The sequence below is a fragment of the Vanellus vanellus genome (assembly GCF_965231255.1).
Source record: "Vanellus vanellus genome assembly, chromosome: 5".
In the NCBI taxonomy this organism is placed as follows: Eukaryota; Metazoa; Chordata; class Aves; order Charadriiformes; family Charadriidae; genus Vanellus; species Vanellus vanellus.
Window position 1 is genome coordinate 14002846 of NC_138910.1, and position 20899 is coordinate 14023744.

A 20899-nucleotide genomic window follows, 5' to 3' on the forward strand; every position below is an offset into this window, starting at 1 on the left:
GTGAAGCTGTGTCTTCATGTAGTGCACAGTTATGTGTTGATTGCCCAGACCCTTCATGTATGGGTATCTCTTGAACTTCAATAAAAGCTTGGCAGGCAGAAAGTTTAAGATCTAAACCTCTATAATCTTGATCAGGACTTCACAGCTAGTGCTATGCAGGTGGCAGCTGTGCCATGTTTGTTATACCTGATTAAAAGGAAACTTTAGGAAATTTTCTGCTTGTTGTATCATGAAACAACTTTTCAAGGAATATTTTAAAATGGTGCCTAATGCTGACTTTCGGTACAGAATAATGATTCAGAGTGTTTCTGTTTTCTGGCTGCCTCTTTTCAAAGTGAGCCTAAAGACAAGCCCTTCAGACAAGCATTTTTCAAAATTTCAATTTTCAATTTTTCATAAATGCTGGTTTGTCCCGAAACTGGCAATTTTAAAACAAAATCAGCAGTTTCCAGAGTCAGTGGCACAATTTTGAATAGTTTCTATTATTCATTAGGAAGGAAATAAAGTCTGGTGTATTACAGTTTTTAGATAGCAGACCACTTTTTTTGAGATGTTCAGTTGGACATCTTGAGGCTTTGGGAGTAACACAAGGTTTATGAAATCACCATTGCTGGTTTCTTCTCTGCCTTAAAGCTCTTTCTTGACCTCAGAGACAAAGAACGATTCAAAAGTTTGACTGAACATGGTATCTTAGATGGAAGTGCTCAGTTAGTAGGTTACCTTGTTCTCTTGGTCCACCCCTTTGCAAGTGCTGACTTGATTTGCCTGTGCTTCTTCATGTAGAGCAAAGTGGTGCCACTATTGTTCCCTCAGCCCTCTGCTTTGGAGGGAGTTCTTGTGCAAAACCCAGAGACATCATATGCTGATGGCTTCCAGTAAGGGTCAAGTGATTTTTGGGGGGAAATTACGGTGCAAGATCAGGTCTTATACTAGTATAATGTTGGCTGTGTGCTAAATACGCATGGAAACGATACCATGCGCGTTGTAAAATGTTGTTCACAGATTTATATGTAAAGCATGTTTTTAATTGATGTGTGCATGTCTCTCGGATGTCCACATGCATTTAGCAGGGACACAGCTAAAGGGGGTCCTAGAGGCTCTTTCAGGAATGTTTTTCTCTAAGCAGGGGAAAAACCTGGTGCTGAGTAACCTAAATGCATTAGTCTGATCCATAGCGAGACCATTACCATCCCAGTGCTTCCATATATCTCTTCTGTGGTTGTAGGTATCATTATTCACAGCATGGAACTGGTTAAACTCAGTTGTGGAGCTGTTATAGACCATTTCTAGACTATTTGAAAGCCATTTTCTTCAGTGTAATATACAGGCTGGGTCTCGCAAAGCATATGTCTGTTCCTGAGCACTGGGGATGAGACGCTGCAGTATCCTCCCAGAGGAGCTCAGAACAACGCTACTGGATGAAGCCTCTTGTAACACAAAAATGATATCATAGAATATTCCTTTTCTTGTTCCTTTTTAAAAATACAAAACAACATTCCTTGGTTTAGACATATATTAGACATTTCAAGATTGATTCTGATCCATTGATTGTTGTAAAAACTGACGATAACTTCAAAAAATAAAACCAAACCCCCCTAACCCCCCCATCCCCTAATGGTTTCTTAACACAAAGCATTTATATAGAGTCTTTCAAAATACTTTCTGTACCAACAGCGGTGTCACATGTCAAATTTAGATCAAGGACTTTTTTATGAAAATACTTCTGTGGTTTTTGGAAACTAGATGGGGTGGTCTTTATCTGTTCCTTTGCTGTGCTGCTGTTGTCAAGATGCAGTAATTCTTTCAAGAGGAGTAGGAAAATAATGGTTATGAAATATGAATTGCTACATTTGCAGTTTGAGCTAGATATAGAAACACGCCCACTTGAAAGCAAAGAAGTTTTGGGAGGGGAGGTGTTTGCTTGAGTTCAACAACAACAAAAAAAGTCTGAATAATTTATTTGATATGTTATTTAGTCTTGCTTGAAATTAGTTTTTCTGTCTGGGATAGAAGCCACACAAATAGTCATAATGCAAAATAACTCTTGGATGAGAATGTGGAATCTTGTTTGCTGATGAAATCCTTAAGGGAATGTAGAAAGATGTTTGCATTGTATAGATGAACTTCTGTATATACATGCTGTATTTGGTATACTATATATTAAAAACCTTGATTTTCAAGCCAGACAAATATTGATTCATCTTACGTTACTATAAAGCAAACCGGTTTTGGATATCATAAGAGTAATTTAAAAGTTGTGCATGTGTGTGAAGATCAGTTAACATATGAAACAACCCAGATCCCTCTTCTTGTTTTCTATCTCATATAGATTTGCCTAAAGCAATTTTGAGTTCCAGTTGGTCATTTTTTGTTTTACAGCTAAAAACTCTGCTTGGATAGGAAAAACTTAGAATCTTAACCTTTTTCTTGGAGAGTGTCTTTGAGTCACTTATTTTGAACAATTTTTACGCTTCAAGTAAGATCAATTACCTGTATGAAAAAATAAATATGTAGTTTTTAAAGTTCAGAAAATAAAACTTTGCAAAGTATATTAACAATCCATATTTCAAGGAATACATATAACTGGTATCAGATGGCACTTTTCCCCGTAACTGTGTGAACAATTTGACCCTCAATTTGAGGGCCCGTTTTTTGCCCTTATGTTTTACTTTATCCTATGGACTTTAAAAAATAAAGTACTCCTAGGGTGAGCTGTTAGTGTGCTATTGCAGTATTCGTACCATTACATCATTTTTGTCATGCATTTCTAGTTTCTGCTATTCCTGTTGTTTGCACAACGCAAGTCCAGTGCAGTGTTAGTTCAGCCTTCTTACAGGTTTTCTCCTTCTATCAGTGTTGGGACTCTGCTTCTCCTGTGTAAGAGCAACTCTTCCTCTCACGTTGTTCCCTCTTACACCTGTTATGCCAAAATCAGTGTGCAAGTCTACCAGTCCAAAAGGAAGCAGAATTTTGTTCATGGGCATTCATTCAGAAATTACTGAAGTTGGTAGGATTCTGTCCACTGACTCTCCAGGGTTCCAAAATAGGGCTGAGCTCTCTATTTCTAATCCTGCTGATAATCACATGTTAATTAAGTTTGACCCCTTAGTTCAGGTTTCTTAAAGCCCCCAAAATTGGTATCAGAAGCTTATCTTTGTTTCTCTTTATATATTATTTTAGGCTTTGTATTTCCTAAGATGGGAGAATCACTTATAACATATTATCCCAGTTTTCTCCTTGTTCTTAGTCACCTGCTGATAAAGGGGAGTGGGGGGGAAGATTTTGTAGATGCAGGAAGAACAGAACATTTTGAGGATCTTAAGAGTGGCCTGTGCATAAAAGGAGGAGCCATCAGTACCTTCTCACCCATTCTTGGCCCGTATACATCACTAAACATGCTTTCCGATACTGTCTGCTACTGTGTGTAATGTTGAATTTCAGCCCGAGTTACCCCTTGGGACTTTTTGCAATGCCAAGGCTTTGTGTTGGCCTTCTGGAAGGATGCAAGTCAATTCCATTACTGGTTCCTAAGACTATTCAGGTCTTACTGTTTTCAGGTCTTAGACTATTCTTGTCTTACTGTTTTGTATTCCTGCTGCCACCAGTGATGCCCTCCTGATGTGAGAAATGAAAGGAAGCCTTGAGGCTTCTGACAAGAGCATGAGGTCCTCCTTCCCCACGCACGCCTGCTGTGAAGCCTGCAGTGGGGTCTAGGGGTACACACCTTGTGGCTAGTTGCACAATGGTTCTGCTCATCTGTGTAGCTGCGCGTGTGCCAAACTTGTGAGGGATGGGAATGGGCCAGCAAAGAGCTGGAGAGCTGTGTCTGGGTTGTGCATCAGGTTGACTATTTGTAAGGGGCAGATAATCTCCTAGAGGAGAGGAGATCTGTAGCCTTGCTGCTGGTAAGAGGACCTTAGCCAGTTTCACGACTGGACCTACGTGGACGTGCTCAGAGCTTGTTTAGTTAAGCCAGTAGTTAAAACGTGGTTTGTTTATGTTTTCCCAGTTTTATGCTAATGATTTGTTCTATGTCTTGCATACAAGCAAGTGTGTGAACGTAGATCTCTGTCTTGCCTACTGAGCTATTTTACAATTAGATGCTGGTGGAGAGGTCTGAACTACAGCTGTCGTCTTGGCTTTTTCCCCTGCAAACAAGTCTAGGCTTCCTTCTCAAAGTTGTCACTTTGTGTCTATCAGAAACTTGCAGACCATGTTATGAATATATTGCGAGCTTGAAGAAGAATGGAGCTCTCAATCCTTCAGCCTGGGCTGCTTATGATTGTCTTGTCCTGCACATGTACCTTATGTGAAGTGGTTTTTATTTTTTGGGGGGTGGAAGTGTATATTTCCCTATTCATATATCTCTGTATGCTTATGGTGGAGACAAAGGGCAGGAGATAAATATCTATAACCGGGGGGTGCAGTTGTCTAGACTCTTCTCTCACCTGTTGTGTTTTTTTGTTTTTTTTTTTTTTCTTTTATTATTGTGCCTGAAACTTGAAGTCATCCTCTGAATGCAGGATAGCGCTGGCATTAGTCTTGAGAAACAACTTCAGATTTGGCTGAGAACGGAGTTGTTGAAAAGTGCTAATGTAGGCTTTCTTTTGTGTTGCTCTTAATTATCATTTCTTTCCCATTAACTGGAGACAGATAATTGAAGCTTAGCACTGGAAAGAACATTCTGTAGGAAACAGCCCTGCCCCGGGAAGGGGATGAACTGATGACCCTGTACGCTTTTCTAGCTCAAATTTCTGTGGCTTTTTCATGAGGAAAGGACAGAAAAAGGACCAAGAACACTTTGAGACTTTATATTCGATCTCTGCTTATAGACGCACAGAGTCATTTTTCCACAACGTTGATTGTGTTAAACGGGACTCTCCATTACAAGTAAAGTTACGCTGATCTTGGGATAAATATGAGGGATCTGTAAGCAGCAGGGAAAACTCAATAAGCCTGAAATAAAAGCGTAGTCAGGCTGGGTTCATAGACTCCCGCAGGACTGCCTGCCAGCCTGCACACGTAGAGCAGGATATAAAGCACCGAACTGCTAATTGGAAATCCCAGCGATGGAATTTGTGGGGGCATCTGTCACACCCGTCTCTGAAAGAGTGATCGCCTTGTCAGAAAGTAATAATTTGAAATAGGAGGCAGCATTTAAGAGACTGAAATATTTGTTGTCGATCTTGTGTAAAGAAGCTACTTCAGAACAGAAGCACAGGCTATAGAGAGTTAATATTTTTTAATTAAACCAGCTGATAGCACTTCAGAAAGCAAAGAAGTTTTTGGTCTCGTGGGCTGTGACTATTTCTACTCCCTGCCCTGCGTCTCAGCCAGTCTAATGAAAAATGTTGCCTCTCCCCGTAAAATTTCTTTTGTACCCTGGTTAATTGTGCATATAGCAACCCTGCGAGCATAGAACAGCATGTTAGACGTTGCTGCTGCCTTTGGAAGAAACCTGTTGACAGTCTGATTGTCTTTGCTTTCCTCCAGGTCGGATTCGTACAAGGAGACAGAGCTCTGGCAGTGCCACAAGTGTCACCTCAATGCCTGCTGATACCCGAGGCCGCAGCCGGGCTAAAGTAGTTTCCCAGTCCCAGCGTAAGAAGTGTTTTATTTCTGGGGGAGCAGAACAAATAGTTATTAATATGTTTCTCTTGAATTGTAGTAGCATCAGCTGAGGATTGGGCTCACTTCTGCTAATAACGTTTGGACATGTAACAAAACAAATCCCTGCTCAGCCGGTGTGTACTCTTGCTGACAAATAGGGCCCCAAATCTGAGTGCTGCCTGTTTTTAGCAGTTGTGCAGCACAATTTCATGTCGCTGTGATGTGTAGGACTAAATAACTTGCACTGGGTCCCACTCAGGCACTCTCTGTGTCTGTAGCTCACTGCTGTCCTGGGTTCTTGCCCTCCCAAGCTTTTCCTGCTTATGTGACTGTATTTATGTGTAACACGTGAGCTGTCTAAAGTTAATGTGATTTGGCATCAATTTAAAATAGTATGTTACCTATTTTGTGTAGATACCAGGGAGATGATTCTGCTCTCTGATTCACATGACACATCTGCACTCTCTGGCTTCCCGGCAGGGTTTTCCCCTAGGAGCCACGCGTATGGTGCTGCTGCATATTTGTCATGTGTATCTAAGGAGAATTTTGCCACTCAAACTTTAAAAGGAATTTTGGAGGGAGGGTGAAGGTCACTCGTGTTTTGAGGACCTTCAAGCTTGTGGGTAAGAGAAGATGGGGTTTGTGGAAAGACCTATTTGTTCTGAGGACTTGTCTTGCTTTGTATCCCTATTTAAAAGCCCTGCTCTGTTCATGCTCTCATTGCTTTGCTCTGTCATGCTGGAGGGATGGGGAAGCAGTTTAGAGCATCGTGTTAGGCTGGGAGAGCTGAAGAGAGAAGTATTATATTCAGGATGGGGCCAAATAGAAATCTTTATATTGAGGTCATGAAGGAATTTGGGCTTTAGTATGCTGATCTAAACTGGTTTCTTCAGTTGTAAACCTAAAAACTGATCTGAAGCCAGAAATTACCTTTTTTCCTAAACATAGTTTGGTGAAAAATGATCAGACCAGATGAGACAGGTCTCATAAGTATTTAAAGAATAGTTGAGTATCCAAAGGTTTCAAACATGGGCTTAATTTTTTTGTAGAATTTATGATGAAGCTTTAGGATGGTCACATCTGAACCTGTTCCCTTGGTCTAGTTTGCTGGATCCTGATTGCAGCCTAGCCCAACCAGATGTGATCTTTATCCATAAGCTGAACATTACGTGAAATAACATGAATTCAAATATAATACGGTCACAGGATCAAGTTCTCCATGACCACACAGTGGATAACCCTGTTGCAATTTTGCAACCTGAGCTGGGGTGTAATTTAGAGCAGAACTTGGGTCTCAGAGCGGTGGTTGACATTTAACTAAGAAGCTGATCAACCTCGAGAATTTAGTCACATCTGCACGTTAACTCACTGCATTCTGCAGAGGCTTTAGGAGTGACATGTTTGTGAATAAATGTGTCTGTATTGTGTATAGCATAAACCGCATGCTGAACGCTGTATTGTCTTGCTGTCTTTTAATCCACTTTTTGCCTGTCCTTTGGTCTGCCCTCATAATCAAGGATCCAGATCAGCTAATCCTGCTGGTGGTAAGAAACATTTTCCCTTTCTTGCTTTCTCACGTTATTTCCTTCACGCTTTTTAACTGCTAAGCTTTTAGCTTCCCTCACTCTCTGTGAGACTTAAAAAGCATTTTCTTAAAGTCATAAATCCAAACGTGTATGGCAAGCGATTTTGCTTTCTCGTAGTAATCAACATGGTAAGCATACATTCTGCTTATTGAAGCTGGCTCATTGCTGCAGCTTAAACGCCAGGTGCCAAATTCTTCTTCCAGTTACTTCTTTGCAACCCTGCTGACGTTGGTGAGGTTGCAGCAGTGTAACTGGGAGCAGTATATGGGCTTTCAGGGTGTGGATGCTGTGTGTGACTGATATCTGTCACAAGTATTCCCACTTTGAGGAGGGGCGTGAAGCCAGCACCATATACAGTGTTGGAGTGTATGATTTGATTGTTTCAGAATGGTTTTGGCCAAGAAATTGAAGGGGGAAGCGAGTTAAAATACATGTGTTATGGTATTGTCCATCAGATTAATGGAAGTGCATATCTTCTTAAATCAAGACAGAACAGTCTTTAACTCTTGCTAAGTTGTAACAGTATCTGGAACTGAAATTTTTGTGAGATGTGTAGATACTTTTCAGAACCAACATTAATATCTGTTCTGAATGTGAGCTTGCCCGAGTATGTTCTTGTAACCTTTTCAAATATAGTTTTCCTGGCTGTGGTAGTAAACAAATAGAATGTCAGGAATGATAATATCAGTAGCAAATTTTCAGTGACTTTTGTATACCCGAAGAAGCAAAAGAGAGTCTTGAATCTATTACTTTCACAGTTCGTGATTACCTTTAAGCTAGCATTATTTAATTTTCAAACAACTTTGCAAATGAAGATCCACAGAAAAAAAGAAAAAAGTACTATTCAACTCATTGAGTTAGCAAGGCTATTTCAGATAGAAATATCTACTGCAACTGGAATGTAAGTATGTAAATAAATCTTTGTTAGTAGACTGTCTCACAGACTACATGGCTTAGAAGAAATGTAAACTTGCCATGGACTATTCAAACACACCAGGAAAAATAGAACAGGCCAACTACTCAACTGGCTAAAAATTTTCTCCAGCTGAAAAATAACTGAATAACTTCTCTTTAACCAGTCAGACTCAAGTAAGCCAGCATCTCTACAAAGGTGACAAGCTCACTTGACTTACCCTTTATTGTCCAGATCTGAGGCTGTTGATGGTATTTTTAAAATTTTTCCTTCACTGAATTATTGCAGGAAAGTAATGCCACCACTGCAGTGCAGCGTGAAGATGCCTGAGCCGCCTTGCAGCAGGTTACCTATGCCAGAAGCCAGTTTGCTGCAGCACAGCACTCCACACAGGCTAATTTGTGTTGCTTCGTAAGGAGGTGAAGCAGCCTCTGAATTCTGTGCTGCTGCAGCAAGGCTGCTCCTGGCATCTCTGCCAGCTCACGTAAAGTCAGCTGGGGTATTCATACGCTGCAGGGTCTGCTTTGTTCTTGATGCCGGCTGGGCAGCGTGGTTCATGTAGGCAGGGCTGCTGCTGTCAGTGTTGATTGTGCACGGGCTTTCCTTAGTCTTCCTCGAAAGCCCATGGAGAACACTCTCATTAGTTTTCTGAGTTATTTGGATCAAATACTAAGAGTTGATTGTCTTCCAGTTTTGCTGTCAAAGTATTAAAAATCTCGTGGGTTTTTAATTGTTTTTTTCCTTATTTCTGGTTCTCTTCTAGCTGGTAGCCGGTCTAGTTCTCCGGGTAAGCTGTTAGGAAGCGCCTACGGTGGCCTGAGCGGTGGAACATCCAGAGTTCAGCCAGTGCCATCGTCTTCAGAGAAGCGCACCAAGATCCCTCGGAGCCAGGGATGCAGTCGAGAGACAAGTCCCAACAGAATAGGACTAGGTAAGAATAGTCACTGCAGTGATGTGCTGGCCAGTGCTCTCAAAGGAGGGACTTTCCTGTTGACTAGGGAACTGTTTATGTGTTACTGTTGTTCTTCTGAGTTTTTCAGCTGGCAGGTTAACGTGATTGTAGTTTGTAGAAGAGTAATTTTAATTTTCCCGGTTGAGCTATAGTTTCAAAGTAGGCCTAAACATGTCATGATGTGTTGAATTTCAAACAGAAGACCTGAGTGATGTTATTAGATCAGGCAGCAAAAATAGTTGTCGTGAACAACCATCAGAGCAAAAATACTTCATTTGGCATCAACGGCTTAGTCCTAAAATGAGTTGAACAATCTTTACAGTCACTTGGAATCAAGAGCAAAGAGCACCTTCTTGGATTATTTTAGAAATTTTGCAGCTTGTATGGTATGCTTCTCTCATCCTTAATATCTCGGAGCCACTTTCTTAAATGGTGGTTTAGATTTATACTTTAATTGTTCTGCTTCCAATATTCTTGATTCAGTGACTGTTATGTAAATATTCTGTAATAGTTTTTATTTTTAAATCTATCAGCAGATTCATTTTTTTAAGTCAGGTGAGTAAACATCATATATAAACTTCTGCGTATCTGAATTGAGGAGAAAAGGTATTCAGTGTGCTGTCTGAACAAGTAAATATTATTTTCATTTTTTAAATGGAAATGTTTTCATAAGTTTGAAGCTTATGTAGAGGAAGAACGCTTTAAATAATACTGTTACTAGATTATTTTATATATCCAAAGAATTTACTGGTACGTTGAAATTGAAATTATAGCCCTACTGTTATCAATTAAATTTTTAACTATTGCCTTAGTAATTGTAGCTTAAATTTAAACTTTTCTATATAGAATATGTTGTTAATAGAGAGGTGTCTTATTCATTCTTCAAGTATATTGAAATGAATTTAAAACACCTGAGTGCATATGCTGTTAGGATTCATGAAAAGTGCATCTTCATTGTGATTATTTTTCCAAATTCAATGTTCTTCTTGTGTCTGATGTATTTTATGGCCTCTGTATCAATTGTGCTCTTCTGTTTGTTCCTTTAAAGTGTAAAGTGCCTCCCAGTAATTGTTCTGCTATTGCTCTGCAGAAGAACATTGGTTTTTAGGAGGAAACAAAGAATGATGGATAGTACCATCACACATGCTTAAGCTGATCATCACATTATGTGGTCTGATTTGAAACAGTCTTGAGCATCTGAAGGGAAATTGCCATGTGGAAAATCCTCACTCTTGGGTTGCCTGCTTTCAGGTACATTACGGGAGCCTTGAATTCTTTTGAAAGTGTAATTTGTTACCTTGTTGCTCTGATGTGCTCTCTGTGAACACAGTCAGTGCACGGTCTTCGGCAGTGGGAGAGAGAAATGACAGATCTGTCAGATGTGTGGTTTCTACCCGTCCTCCCCCCCAGGTTGATGGCCCAAGCCAGTTCTTTCAGGCTATCATGGGAGCCGGAGAGTCTTAACACTTGTGGTGCCTTTACCACTCAGTTGCGGAAATTGTACCTTCATTGGATCTTGAAAATGGTAACATTGGCTTGGATGGAGATAGCTTTTGAGCTGTCATCTTTATACCATTATTCCATTGTATTTATTACTTTATAACATAGTAGCTAACAGTATTTTATGCTTTCTTACTGTGTTGCTTCAGTCCCTATCATTCCTTGACGCTTTTTTCATTCGTTCATTTCATTAAATAGACTCCCATTCACCTCTGTTCTAAATATTTTGATAGACTTTCAGAGTCTGTTTCAAGACGGTGTTTGAGCACATGTATGGCATCAAATGTACATGCAGTACTTTAGGCTTTGTGGGATTATTTATGTATTTGACACACATGTGCTTATCCAATGGGCTGAAACGTCTTTTAAGTCTGTGGTCAGGTTACAGTGCAGCGGGTGTTGAGCCATCGTGCAGATCAGGCTGTTAGAAATGGGCGATCCCTGGATCCTGTTCATAACTCTTCCATTGAATCACACAAAGTGTGGGTCCCTGCGTGCAGTTGGACTTCTTACAGAAAACCATCCACTGGAGTTTCTCAGGCCCTTTTGGGGCAGTGGCAAGTTAATAGAGCCTCTGCATGTGGATTACCATTAGCGTCAGTACCATGCTGTTAGCTTAGGTTTCCATGAGGACCACAGGTGTCCATGAAATATGTTCCTTCAGTGTGCTGGAGACCTTGAAGAACTGCGTTGTTTTCCAAGAGGCAGCTCACCAGGGTACATTTGGCATGCTGAGGTCCTGCATGGTCACCTGTATGGCCCTGCTCTGTGGTGCTTTTCAGTTTTAAGCGTGCCTTTGCTGTCCGCTCAGCAGAGATTTACTAGCAGTAATGCCCTGTTGGGGAAGGAAGAGTATAGTCCATGTAATCTCAAGCTTTTCTTTGGGCCCTTTGAAGGAGGTATCAAAAAAGGTGATGTCTGTTTCCCATGGATTGAAAATTTATCTGCTTGAAGTTAATTCTGTTGGATGCTCAGCAGATCATGTGGCACAGTTGATCTGAAAGGAGTGAGAGATTTGAGATTGTCATTCTCCAAAATCTGGAGCAGGCGGAGCTTGCTATCAGTTTCATGCAGCTCTTTGTTGGAGTTATGCTGTGTGTGTTCATCAGAAAGCTGAAAGCAGTTCTTGACTTGTCTTTACTGGGTCTACGCCACTGCAGAGCTTTCCTTTGGCTCTTTTGGCAGCAATTACAGGCTCTTTAAAATGCTTATAGTGATGTAAAGGAAGCATCTGCAATGCTTATAGTGATGTAAAGGAAGCATCTGCTGAATTTTTTTTTTTTTTTTTTTTTTGTAGTCTTCACTTAAGAATCATTAAAAATCACACCCTAATGAAATACAGGTTTCTTCCAAGTGGTGGACTGGTAAACAGGGGCACTGTTGGGTTCCACTGGTGTAAGACAGCCCAATAGTGTATTTTAATAATGGTGTAAACCGTAGCCAAGTGCTCTGTCTTTCCAGATGAAATTTGTAAAACCTAGATGTACAGGACACATCTGGAAAGTTGGGATTTTATTGAAAGCAACCCACCCTTGTCCTGTCCTGGGCTTTTAGTCTAGAGCTGCCTGTGGGCACGCTGTCTGCTTTTGTCCTGCCTACTACTTTTAATCAATTTTGCTACTCATTTACTTAATTTCTGTTCGATTTTTGGGGGTTGGGAGTTCTGAAATTAAGACTTATGTCTGTCTTCTCTGCCTTTGCTGCCTGTGCTACAAAGACAGGCTGTGACAGTATGAGAGATTCGTCTAAATGACAGCACTGCTGGCCCTTGCTGCCAGCAGTGTCCAAAGAAAATATTCCAAACAGCTGATATCCAATCTCTACAAAACACAGCAGTAAAAATGTGGGGCAGGTGCCTGGGAGTCTACAACAGAATCATCATTCAGTTCTTTTCAATCCATCCTTCTTTTCCTTGCTTTTCCTTGCTTTTGTATCTTTATCCAGTAATGTGCAGATCTTTTGTTTGACCGTTACTCATGAAGTACCCAGTGTGTGGTTTTGGTGCTCTGTTTGTGTAGTCAATATTGTGCTTCATCTGTGGCATTGTCCTACTAGTCTGTTCTCATCCAGCTAAAATGCATTTTCTTCATACTTTATGCTGCTGCTGTTAGCTGTTATGGAAGGAAAATGTACTCTGAATCCATCAAGATTATTTTTTTTTTAATCATTCACATCTCTCCCTCTCTAAACAGCTTTTGCTAGTTTTAGTAGGGTTGTATTATAGAAAGGATTGACAGATCCTCTCTACTTAAGAGAAATAAGTGCTTGTGCAAACCTGATGTGAAGGCTGCCATTATTTACATATAAGCACGAGACCCAAGAATGAGACGTTTGCTTCTAGAGAGTCTTCAATTTCAAGCAACTATTTGTGAGGAAGACTTTAGAGTGTTACTTTCACCTGTAGTTCACCTGTCAGCTTTTTTCCTTGTATACCTGAGGTGGGATTACTGTACTCATGGACCCTAATTGCATCCAGTTCATATTGTTTAGTCTCATTTATTATAAGACCATCTAACTCAGAAATTGTAGACATTATGGTGATCTAATCAACTTGGTCAATAGCTCATCTTGTATTGTCTGACATCAAAGGTCAACCATCAGAACCATTAATTCATCTGAAAGATATGAGCTGGGTTTTGCAAAACTGGGAGGGTTTGACCAACCGAGAATCTGGCAGTGGTCTACATTTGAATTTTAAAGCCTAAATATGAAGGTTTGTCTTTTGTTCTGTACTGTTTTGCTTGAAAGGATACTAACAGACCCAGTGTATGTAAGTCCACAGAAGCACTGTAGGGGAACCTTATTAGCTTGATTCTAGGCATTTAAGTTCTGTATACAAACCAATAGAGCTTTATATATATATTCCAAAGCATGCAAATGGCACTATTCTATAAATACGAGGATACTGTTAAAGTATTAGTATAAAGCAGGTTCATGTAATCTGTGTGTCCCTCCTGCTACATTCAAAGCTGGTAGATTAGATTTTACTCTGCATGAGAAAATTCTTTAAAGGCTTTGTGTGATCATCTAAAATATACTACTGCCTTTTCAAAACAGCAGAGGAAATCCCTCGTTAGTCATTAAGTTCTTCAAGGTAAACTCATGACAATGAGCTACTTACTATTCTTTTACCTAAGAAAACATTGCATTTTCTACTGAGCATAAAGCTTATTAAATAACTTTCTGCAAACACCTTTCACATCAGAATGACACAGAATTTGCAGAGGAATAATCTAGTTCTAAATACCTAAATTGCTCATTTCCTAAAATCATAAAATTCAAATCCTTGACATTAAACAACCTTCCAAGGGCCTAGCTCTGGTTTTCCTACTGGGACAAAACTTCAGCTAAAGTCAGTGGGATTGCTTTTTGCTATGAAAGCAGCTTCATCTTCTATCTCTACGTTGCATTTGCCCAAATGAAGAGCGTGCATATGATGAGTTCCTGTGACACAGCTGATAGGCAGGAGCCTTATTAGTTTGTGGGAAAGCGAGCACTTAATACCCCCAGACCAAAGATAAGAGTCTTGTTGATGTAGAGTTTTGCCAAAGTAAAGAATATAGTTTAAAGCTTCCCTTAAGCATGCATTTGCCTCAGTCTGTGCATGTAAAGCCATAAATACAAGGTTTTAGAAATGTTTGAGGAGCAGAAGTTAGATAACGACTGTTAAAGATCTGAAGCTGCTGCTGATATAAAAATTCAAAACACTTTTTGTCTGTCAGGTCTTCAGGTTCTAAATGCTTTCCCCCCCCCTCTATCTTTCATTGGAGAAAAATATCTCTGCAAGTCTGTACAATACACTTTTTTCCTTAGGATATTTGTTCATGGCAAAACTATCCTTGTGGAAGGCAAATCTATGTAAAAATAGCATATTGGTTTTGTGACTACTTTTAAAAATTTTGACCTGGTTAAAAACAATGCTATTTTGTTCCGGAAGGGTGTTTATCTTATAACTAAGGAAAAGATATTCCAGAAGGGTTTCTTTCAGCCTCATCTGTTTTGCATGTTTTGTAACAGTAGAGCTCCCCTAAATGATTGAAGATTCCTGCTCTACTTGAATAACAAAACTTGGATTACTTAAGAAAAAGGCAGACTGTCAACCAGACATTTAATGCTGCTGAAATTTCACATCACAAACACAGCTCAGCGTGTAAGGTAGTTGGTTTGTAAAGAGCCTGAGCGGGCTGCTGCAAATTATAATTACTAATGTAATAATTACCGTAACTAACAGAAATGTGACTTGACTTTGAGCTTTCTGTCCTCATTAAACTTGTTCACCTTCTCTGAAACTCTCCATGCTGCATGCTAGCACGGAGCAGTCGTATCCCCCGACCCAGCATGAGTCAGGGGTGCAGCCGTGATACCAGCCGTGAGAGCAGTCGAGATACAAGCCCTGCTCGGGGCTTTCCTCCACTTGGTGAGTACACGTAGGCATTGGAGCTTTAAGGGTCAATTTTTTTTCTCCTTTTCCCTTGTTCTGATTGCTCTTTCAAGACACTGCCAGGTGGAATGAGCTTGTTTCCCGTCCTCTGTTGGATTCCTGACACACTCCCCGTTTCCAACCCTATTTCCCTTCTGTTTTCTTCTGCATGCTTCAATTCTGGTTCTCAGCATTTCACCGTTAGTAGGAAAATAGTTTAGTTTGAACTTTTGTAATTTTTAGTTTCGTTAAATCAGCTTATATGGGGCTGCCGTGCTTCACTTTACAGCACTGATGGAAATCTACGGGAGAGCGTGCCTCTATTTTCTAGGTCACAGTGTAGTAGTCGCTAGCATCGTAGCCTGTTGTTGAGTGACTCTTAATTATTTTTGATCTCATTTTCTTACAGCTAGGTACAGTAACACTATATCATTTCTATACTAAATCCTCCAATAGATCTAGAACCTCTGTTTTGCAGAGGTTTTACAGGACGCTTTGAATCATCAATTGACAAGTTGCACATACCATTTTGTAGGAAACGTTTTCAAGGAGCCTAAAATCATGGAAAGGTTGAGGTTTTAGAGGAACATCATTATCGTGCAGCTCAAGTGTACAGTACAAATAGAAAATCTCATTACACTTACCACATGGGGTTGTTTTTTTCTGCACAAGGCTGAAAACAGCAGGATAGTTAGTGTTTCTGATCAAATGCCATATCATGCATTCAACCAGATACGTTACTTGTATGAAAGATTTGTTTGTCATCTCAGGCATAATGAAATACAGTTGATCTCCCTGCCCTCTTCATTTATGTTGTAATTTCATAGCTGCACATGTGGTATTAAAAGCGAGAAAAAAGCTCTTAGAAATTTCATCAATGCTGAAGAACGTTATTGCAGGATCTGGTTTTTGCACATAGTGACAAAATACAGTTGTATCAAGTAGTGCGTAAGTGGAAAATAGCATTCTGGGCTTAATTCTGCAACTTTAATCCAATAGCGGGAAAAGGTTATTAAAAAAAACTAAACAGACAAATGGGCAAAGTTTTCCATTTTGGTTCTCAGAGTTGATTAATATTCTGTACTTTAATAATCTTTTAAACTCTCATAACTGTTGTCGGTTTGGTTATTCATCTCAATTTCAAACACTGTCAGTGGAGAGGCTCGTTGTCTTCATCCATATAAAATCATTGGCAAAATTCCAATTGATTTTGATGCTGTAGGTTGGAATTTTCAAGTTAATATTAGAGAGATTTTGGGGTTCAAAACTTCATTATTTTGAACTGTAGTGATCTGTAAAATAATCTATTTGCTTTATCTGTAATATCTCAAATTTTGGTGGAAAATGAGAGATCAACTTAACATTCAGAACTTGGTTCATAGCTCTTTAAGATAAATAAATGAACTTTGTATTGATTAAATAAAGCTGATTTGATACCAGAGCCATAAAAAAAATAGTAGATATGCAACTGCAGCTCATTTTCAGTTACCTGTCTAGCTTCAATTATGGATGATTTTCTCAAACCAAGATGTTTAAGCAGGCTGGATTTCAGGGTTAATTTTTCAGTGTTTTATATCATTGCACTGTGTTTCATTTTAGTGAAAATGCATTAATTTAAATACTGTCTCTGAGCCCTTTTTCTGAAAAATAAATGCAGTGTACCAGAAACAGTTGGTGTGAGTTTGGTATACCACCACCAAGTCTGACTTGTACACTGAATATAAAATTTCAGTTACAGATGTCTATTACACTGGCTGTAACAAACTTTATTGTCAGGAGGAGGTAATTTCATTTTAACTAATGATATTTGATTACCTGAAGACTAATAAATTTCTAGAAATATGGTGTTATTAAAAGTCATTAAAGTGGGGAGGAAGTGTCAATGTAATAGTAACCCAATATATTTGTTATCCTGTTGTCTTTTTTCTTGTGTTTTCATTGAAATGCTTTAAGCTTGAACATGTTCATGAACTTGTTAATTATGTAGTATGTAACTCATCCGAAAGAAATTTGTGTCAACTTAAGCCAAAATATTATTATTCTATTACAGTATTTCTAGAACCCAGTTTAATCTTACATTAATACTAATATAATATAATCCTACTGTGCATCATCTATTTTTTTTTCTCATAAAGATTAACCTGTGTATTAGTGAATTATACGTAAGCTAGCTATATGTAAATGACAGAATTCTTGCATTTAATGGTATTATGGTCAATGTCAACGCTGACATCCTGACCTTGCAAATTGCTCAGCTTCGCTTGGGGGCTGCATGTCTGTGCAGCAAACGTCCTGCTTCCCAAGTTAGGAAACCCTGGTGAAGAGTCACTCCACACTCAGCCTCCTTGCAGAGATGTGATTTTTTTTTTCTTTTTTTTTTTTAATTGTTATTACTGTTTCTTCATGGGCCTTGAGTTTGCAGTGATGTCCACAGCAGCACAGCGGATGGTTCGGGAGAAAGCAATTGTGAGCTCAGAATCTTAATTCTGAGGTACAGTCCATAATCCCACGCTGATCCTGCAAATCTCTCATGAGTTACTTACAGTGTCAGTGGGATTGTTCTTTGAATAAATGCATGGGTTCTCCATAGTTAAAGAACACATTGCATATTTATTTTTCTTACTTTGCTGATTTCTATTTTATAATATTAGAATTTGTGTTTATGAATGCTTTGCCTTAAACAAAAGACTTACAATTTTTCTACTGCACACATATATGCATAATTGACAAAGACTATTTGTATTAGAAGGTGATTCTGCTTTATTTCTTCAGTTTCTTGTCAGTACTAGTAATGATGTTAAAGCAACAAGGCCTTCAGTGAGTCTGTGGTGATGAAAGGCTCAATTGAGCAATCAGTTTCTTGGGCCGGTGGCTTTGAGCTAGGTGAGCTTGTCGTTGCTAGACACAGGGAAAACCTCTTTAGAGAAAACTAAATTTCTGTAATTTGGAAATGCCTGGACCAGCTTTCCATTTGCTTTCGTAAAGAACTTACCTTAATGTTGAATCCAAGAACTGAAAACCTCTCCACAGGCATTTTGTGATTCATGTGCTGCTGACAACTGGGAATTGAAGTGGGAGCTCTATTTGGCTTCAGCTCTTCCGCTACTACTGTGTGTGTGCTCCGCTGCTATTAACAATTTTGTATACATGTGTAATTCTAGGTAGGTGTATGATGTGTGTGCTTAGTTTTATCTGTGCATGTACACACTTAAATTCAAGAAACATGTATGCAAGATTTGTTAAAAGCAAGAGAATTTTGTTAGTAGCAACAATATGTGTGTACATGTGGTTTACTTGGATGAAAACCCAACCCAGAGACCTATATAGGACACCATAGGTCAGTGGTTGGCTGACCTCCCTGTATGACTCTTTCTACTTCTGTGGTTACTCATTCTCCTTGTTAATGTTGGGGCTTTTTGTGCGAAGGCTAGAATGTTATGGAAAAATACCTGCAAGCACAATTCCTGTGACCATTCATCATGGCTTCACTCTGGGGTTTAGATCAGAAACATCTAAATCCTGCTCTGTAGTGATGTGCTCCACGTTCTCATGATGGCTGTCTTCCAGATCTGTGGGTCTGGAACGTGACTGATGTGCACTGGGGGTTTTCTTGCTGAACTGCACCGGGTTTGGGACTGTTACAAATGAGTTTTGTTATGCATCGTGTTTATGGTCATGGGGGAAAGGTGGGGGGAAGAAGCTACAGATGGAGGCGTCGCTGTGGGGCTTGCACTGTATCTGTTATGCATCCATATACAGCGTCATTTCCCTGTCACTATGAAACGCCTTTACCGGTAGCGGTCACACGCATCCCCTTTGGATTGTGGCATTTTCTGTCTCGGGTTAAATGTGTGTTAATCCTGTGGGTGTTGCCATTCCTTCTACTTGCAGCTTCTCGACGTCATTCCAGGTCCACTAGTGCTCTCTCCACTGCTGATTCTGTTGGGCAGTCAGGTGAACAAGCGCTAACTGCATGAATCCGCTTCTTATACGTAGTCTTGTTTTACACCATCTTAACATTTGCCGTCATGTGCATCAGCCAGCACTTGGCATGTGCTTCTCACCGCTGTGGGGCTTTCTGTTCTGTTTTTGTGCAACGTGGCTTTTTGTTTTGAATTTCATTTATTGGATGTTTTTAATTTTATGTATTTTAGGAACATTGTGAACAGTGTTTAAACAAAGGGTGATCCAGGGCTTTCTCAATTCTCCTGTAAATTGGATCAGTTGTGCAGCATTGGCTAAATCCTGACTGATGCAGAGTACTTGCAACTTCTGTTTATATTTCCGCTTTAGCAGTGTAGCATTCCCCATGCCTAGGACCAGATCCCAGTGGGTTTCATCCCATTTATTGCTAAATATTCTGGACTCCTGTCTCTGTTAATGAAAGTTATTTGTGGGATCCTCTCCAAAATACACAAAAGCAGCAAGAATTAGGCACCTGATGAGCATTCAAATTGAACTTTGGAGCATAACACGTGCTGATCCATTCTTCATATAATTCTGAAGGCCTTGTCCAAAGTACATAGAAGTTGTTAAAAAAATTACTCTCTTAATTTCACTGGGCTTTGCATCAGGAGAATCGTGCTTACATATAATGAGAAAAATCTGAAGGTGCCAGTTGCTTCTTCCCCACCCCTGTGCTGGATTCGCAGTTGTGGAGAACCCGTAACTCCCTTTGAAATCAGGGTATTTCACTGGGAGTCTTAAAAAAAAAAAAAAAAAAAAAAAAAAAAAATATGAATGAAGGCTGCTAGCTTTGGGACAATAGAGACTGAATTGTGGGGACAAAGATGATGTAGAAGGTGAGGGCTTCAGTGTTTTCTTGGAGGCTTAAATTTTAAAAGGAATTAGTGATACTGAAAGTTATTTAATTAACCCCTTCAGGCAGGGAGTGAAAAATATTCTGTTTCTCAGAAGTCTAGTTAAATGGCTGTCACTTAACTAGAACTCTCAAGACATTTGCCTTGTTGGGTTACTTGGCAGAAATGATGCAAGCTCATTTGACTGGCATTTTTCGAAGTAACAATTTTGAATTTGTGTTTACCAAAAATAATTTAAAAGCTTTAAAATACCTCAATTGTAATACAGATTTAAGCTTTGTTTGCATTCAGCTTCCTATGATAGTCACTTTATGCTTGGCTCCTGTGGTTTGTTACAAAACTTAATCAAATTCTGTATGGTTACCTGTGTCCTAAAGAAGGCCAAAATCTCCCCAAAAATGGCAAAATCGTTACAAACTTGATGAAAATTCCCAACCACCATTTTTGGTACAAATATAGTGCATCTAGCCAGGGAGAAAGGGGAATGTGGCCAGAGCATACTCTGCTTATTTCTTGTCCAGTAACACTGGGCTTGCCTATACTGGTTTATTCCTGGAGCCAAATGTGTTCCCAGCCCCGTGTTAGAGATATACTGAGGTCTCTCCTGAGGTCTAATTTCTGCACTCAGGTATGGCAATAGTGTCTTGGGGAGAAGGCCAGAGAGACTTGGGTGTTACAAATTTAAAGATCACTGAAAGAAGTATTTCAGAAAATTCCTGATAGCCATGGAGACAGATAAAAGCCAGCATGCCACACTACCTAATTTGTTAAAAAAGCTCCATTTTGTTTCTTTATGCTGGGTATTTAAACTGATCTACAACTGAATTACTTTGTCATTCTGTTCTTCATTTTTTAAAAAAAACAAACTATCTTCCCTTTTCTAATGTAATACTAAATTAATGTGAAAACAAATGACAGTGGTGTTTTCTGATGCTACGTTACTTCAAAAGTTAAAGCCAAATTCTGATCTCAGTAACATTTGAGTAATGTCATTGAGTTGGCTTTAAATATAAAACTGAGTCCAGACCTTGTTGCAACATTTACAGCCCTTGTACTGTACCAGATATCACTTGCCCATGGGAAAATACTTGTCTTCTG

The 20899-nt window shown here is 39.5% G+C and overlaps 1 protein-coding gene across 1 annotated transcript in view; it reads left to right on the plus strand.

Moving 5' to 3' along the window:
* Window positions 1-20899, plus strand: part of CLASP1 (cytoplasmic linker associated protein 1) — a 171868-nt gene that overhangs the window by 92693 nt on the left and 58276 nt on the right. The window contains exons 19-20 of the mRNA XM_082484322.1: window positions 5494-5601; window positions 8873-9040. Coding sequence (XP_082340448.1) covers window positions 5494-5601; window positions 8873-9040 — 276 coding nt within the window. The remainder of the gene's footprint in view (window positions 1-5493; window positions 5602-8872; window positions 9041-20899) is intronic.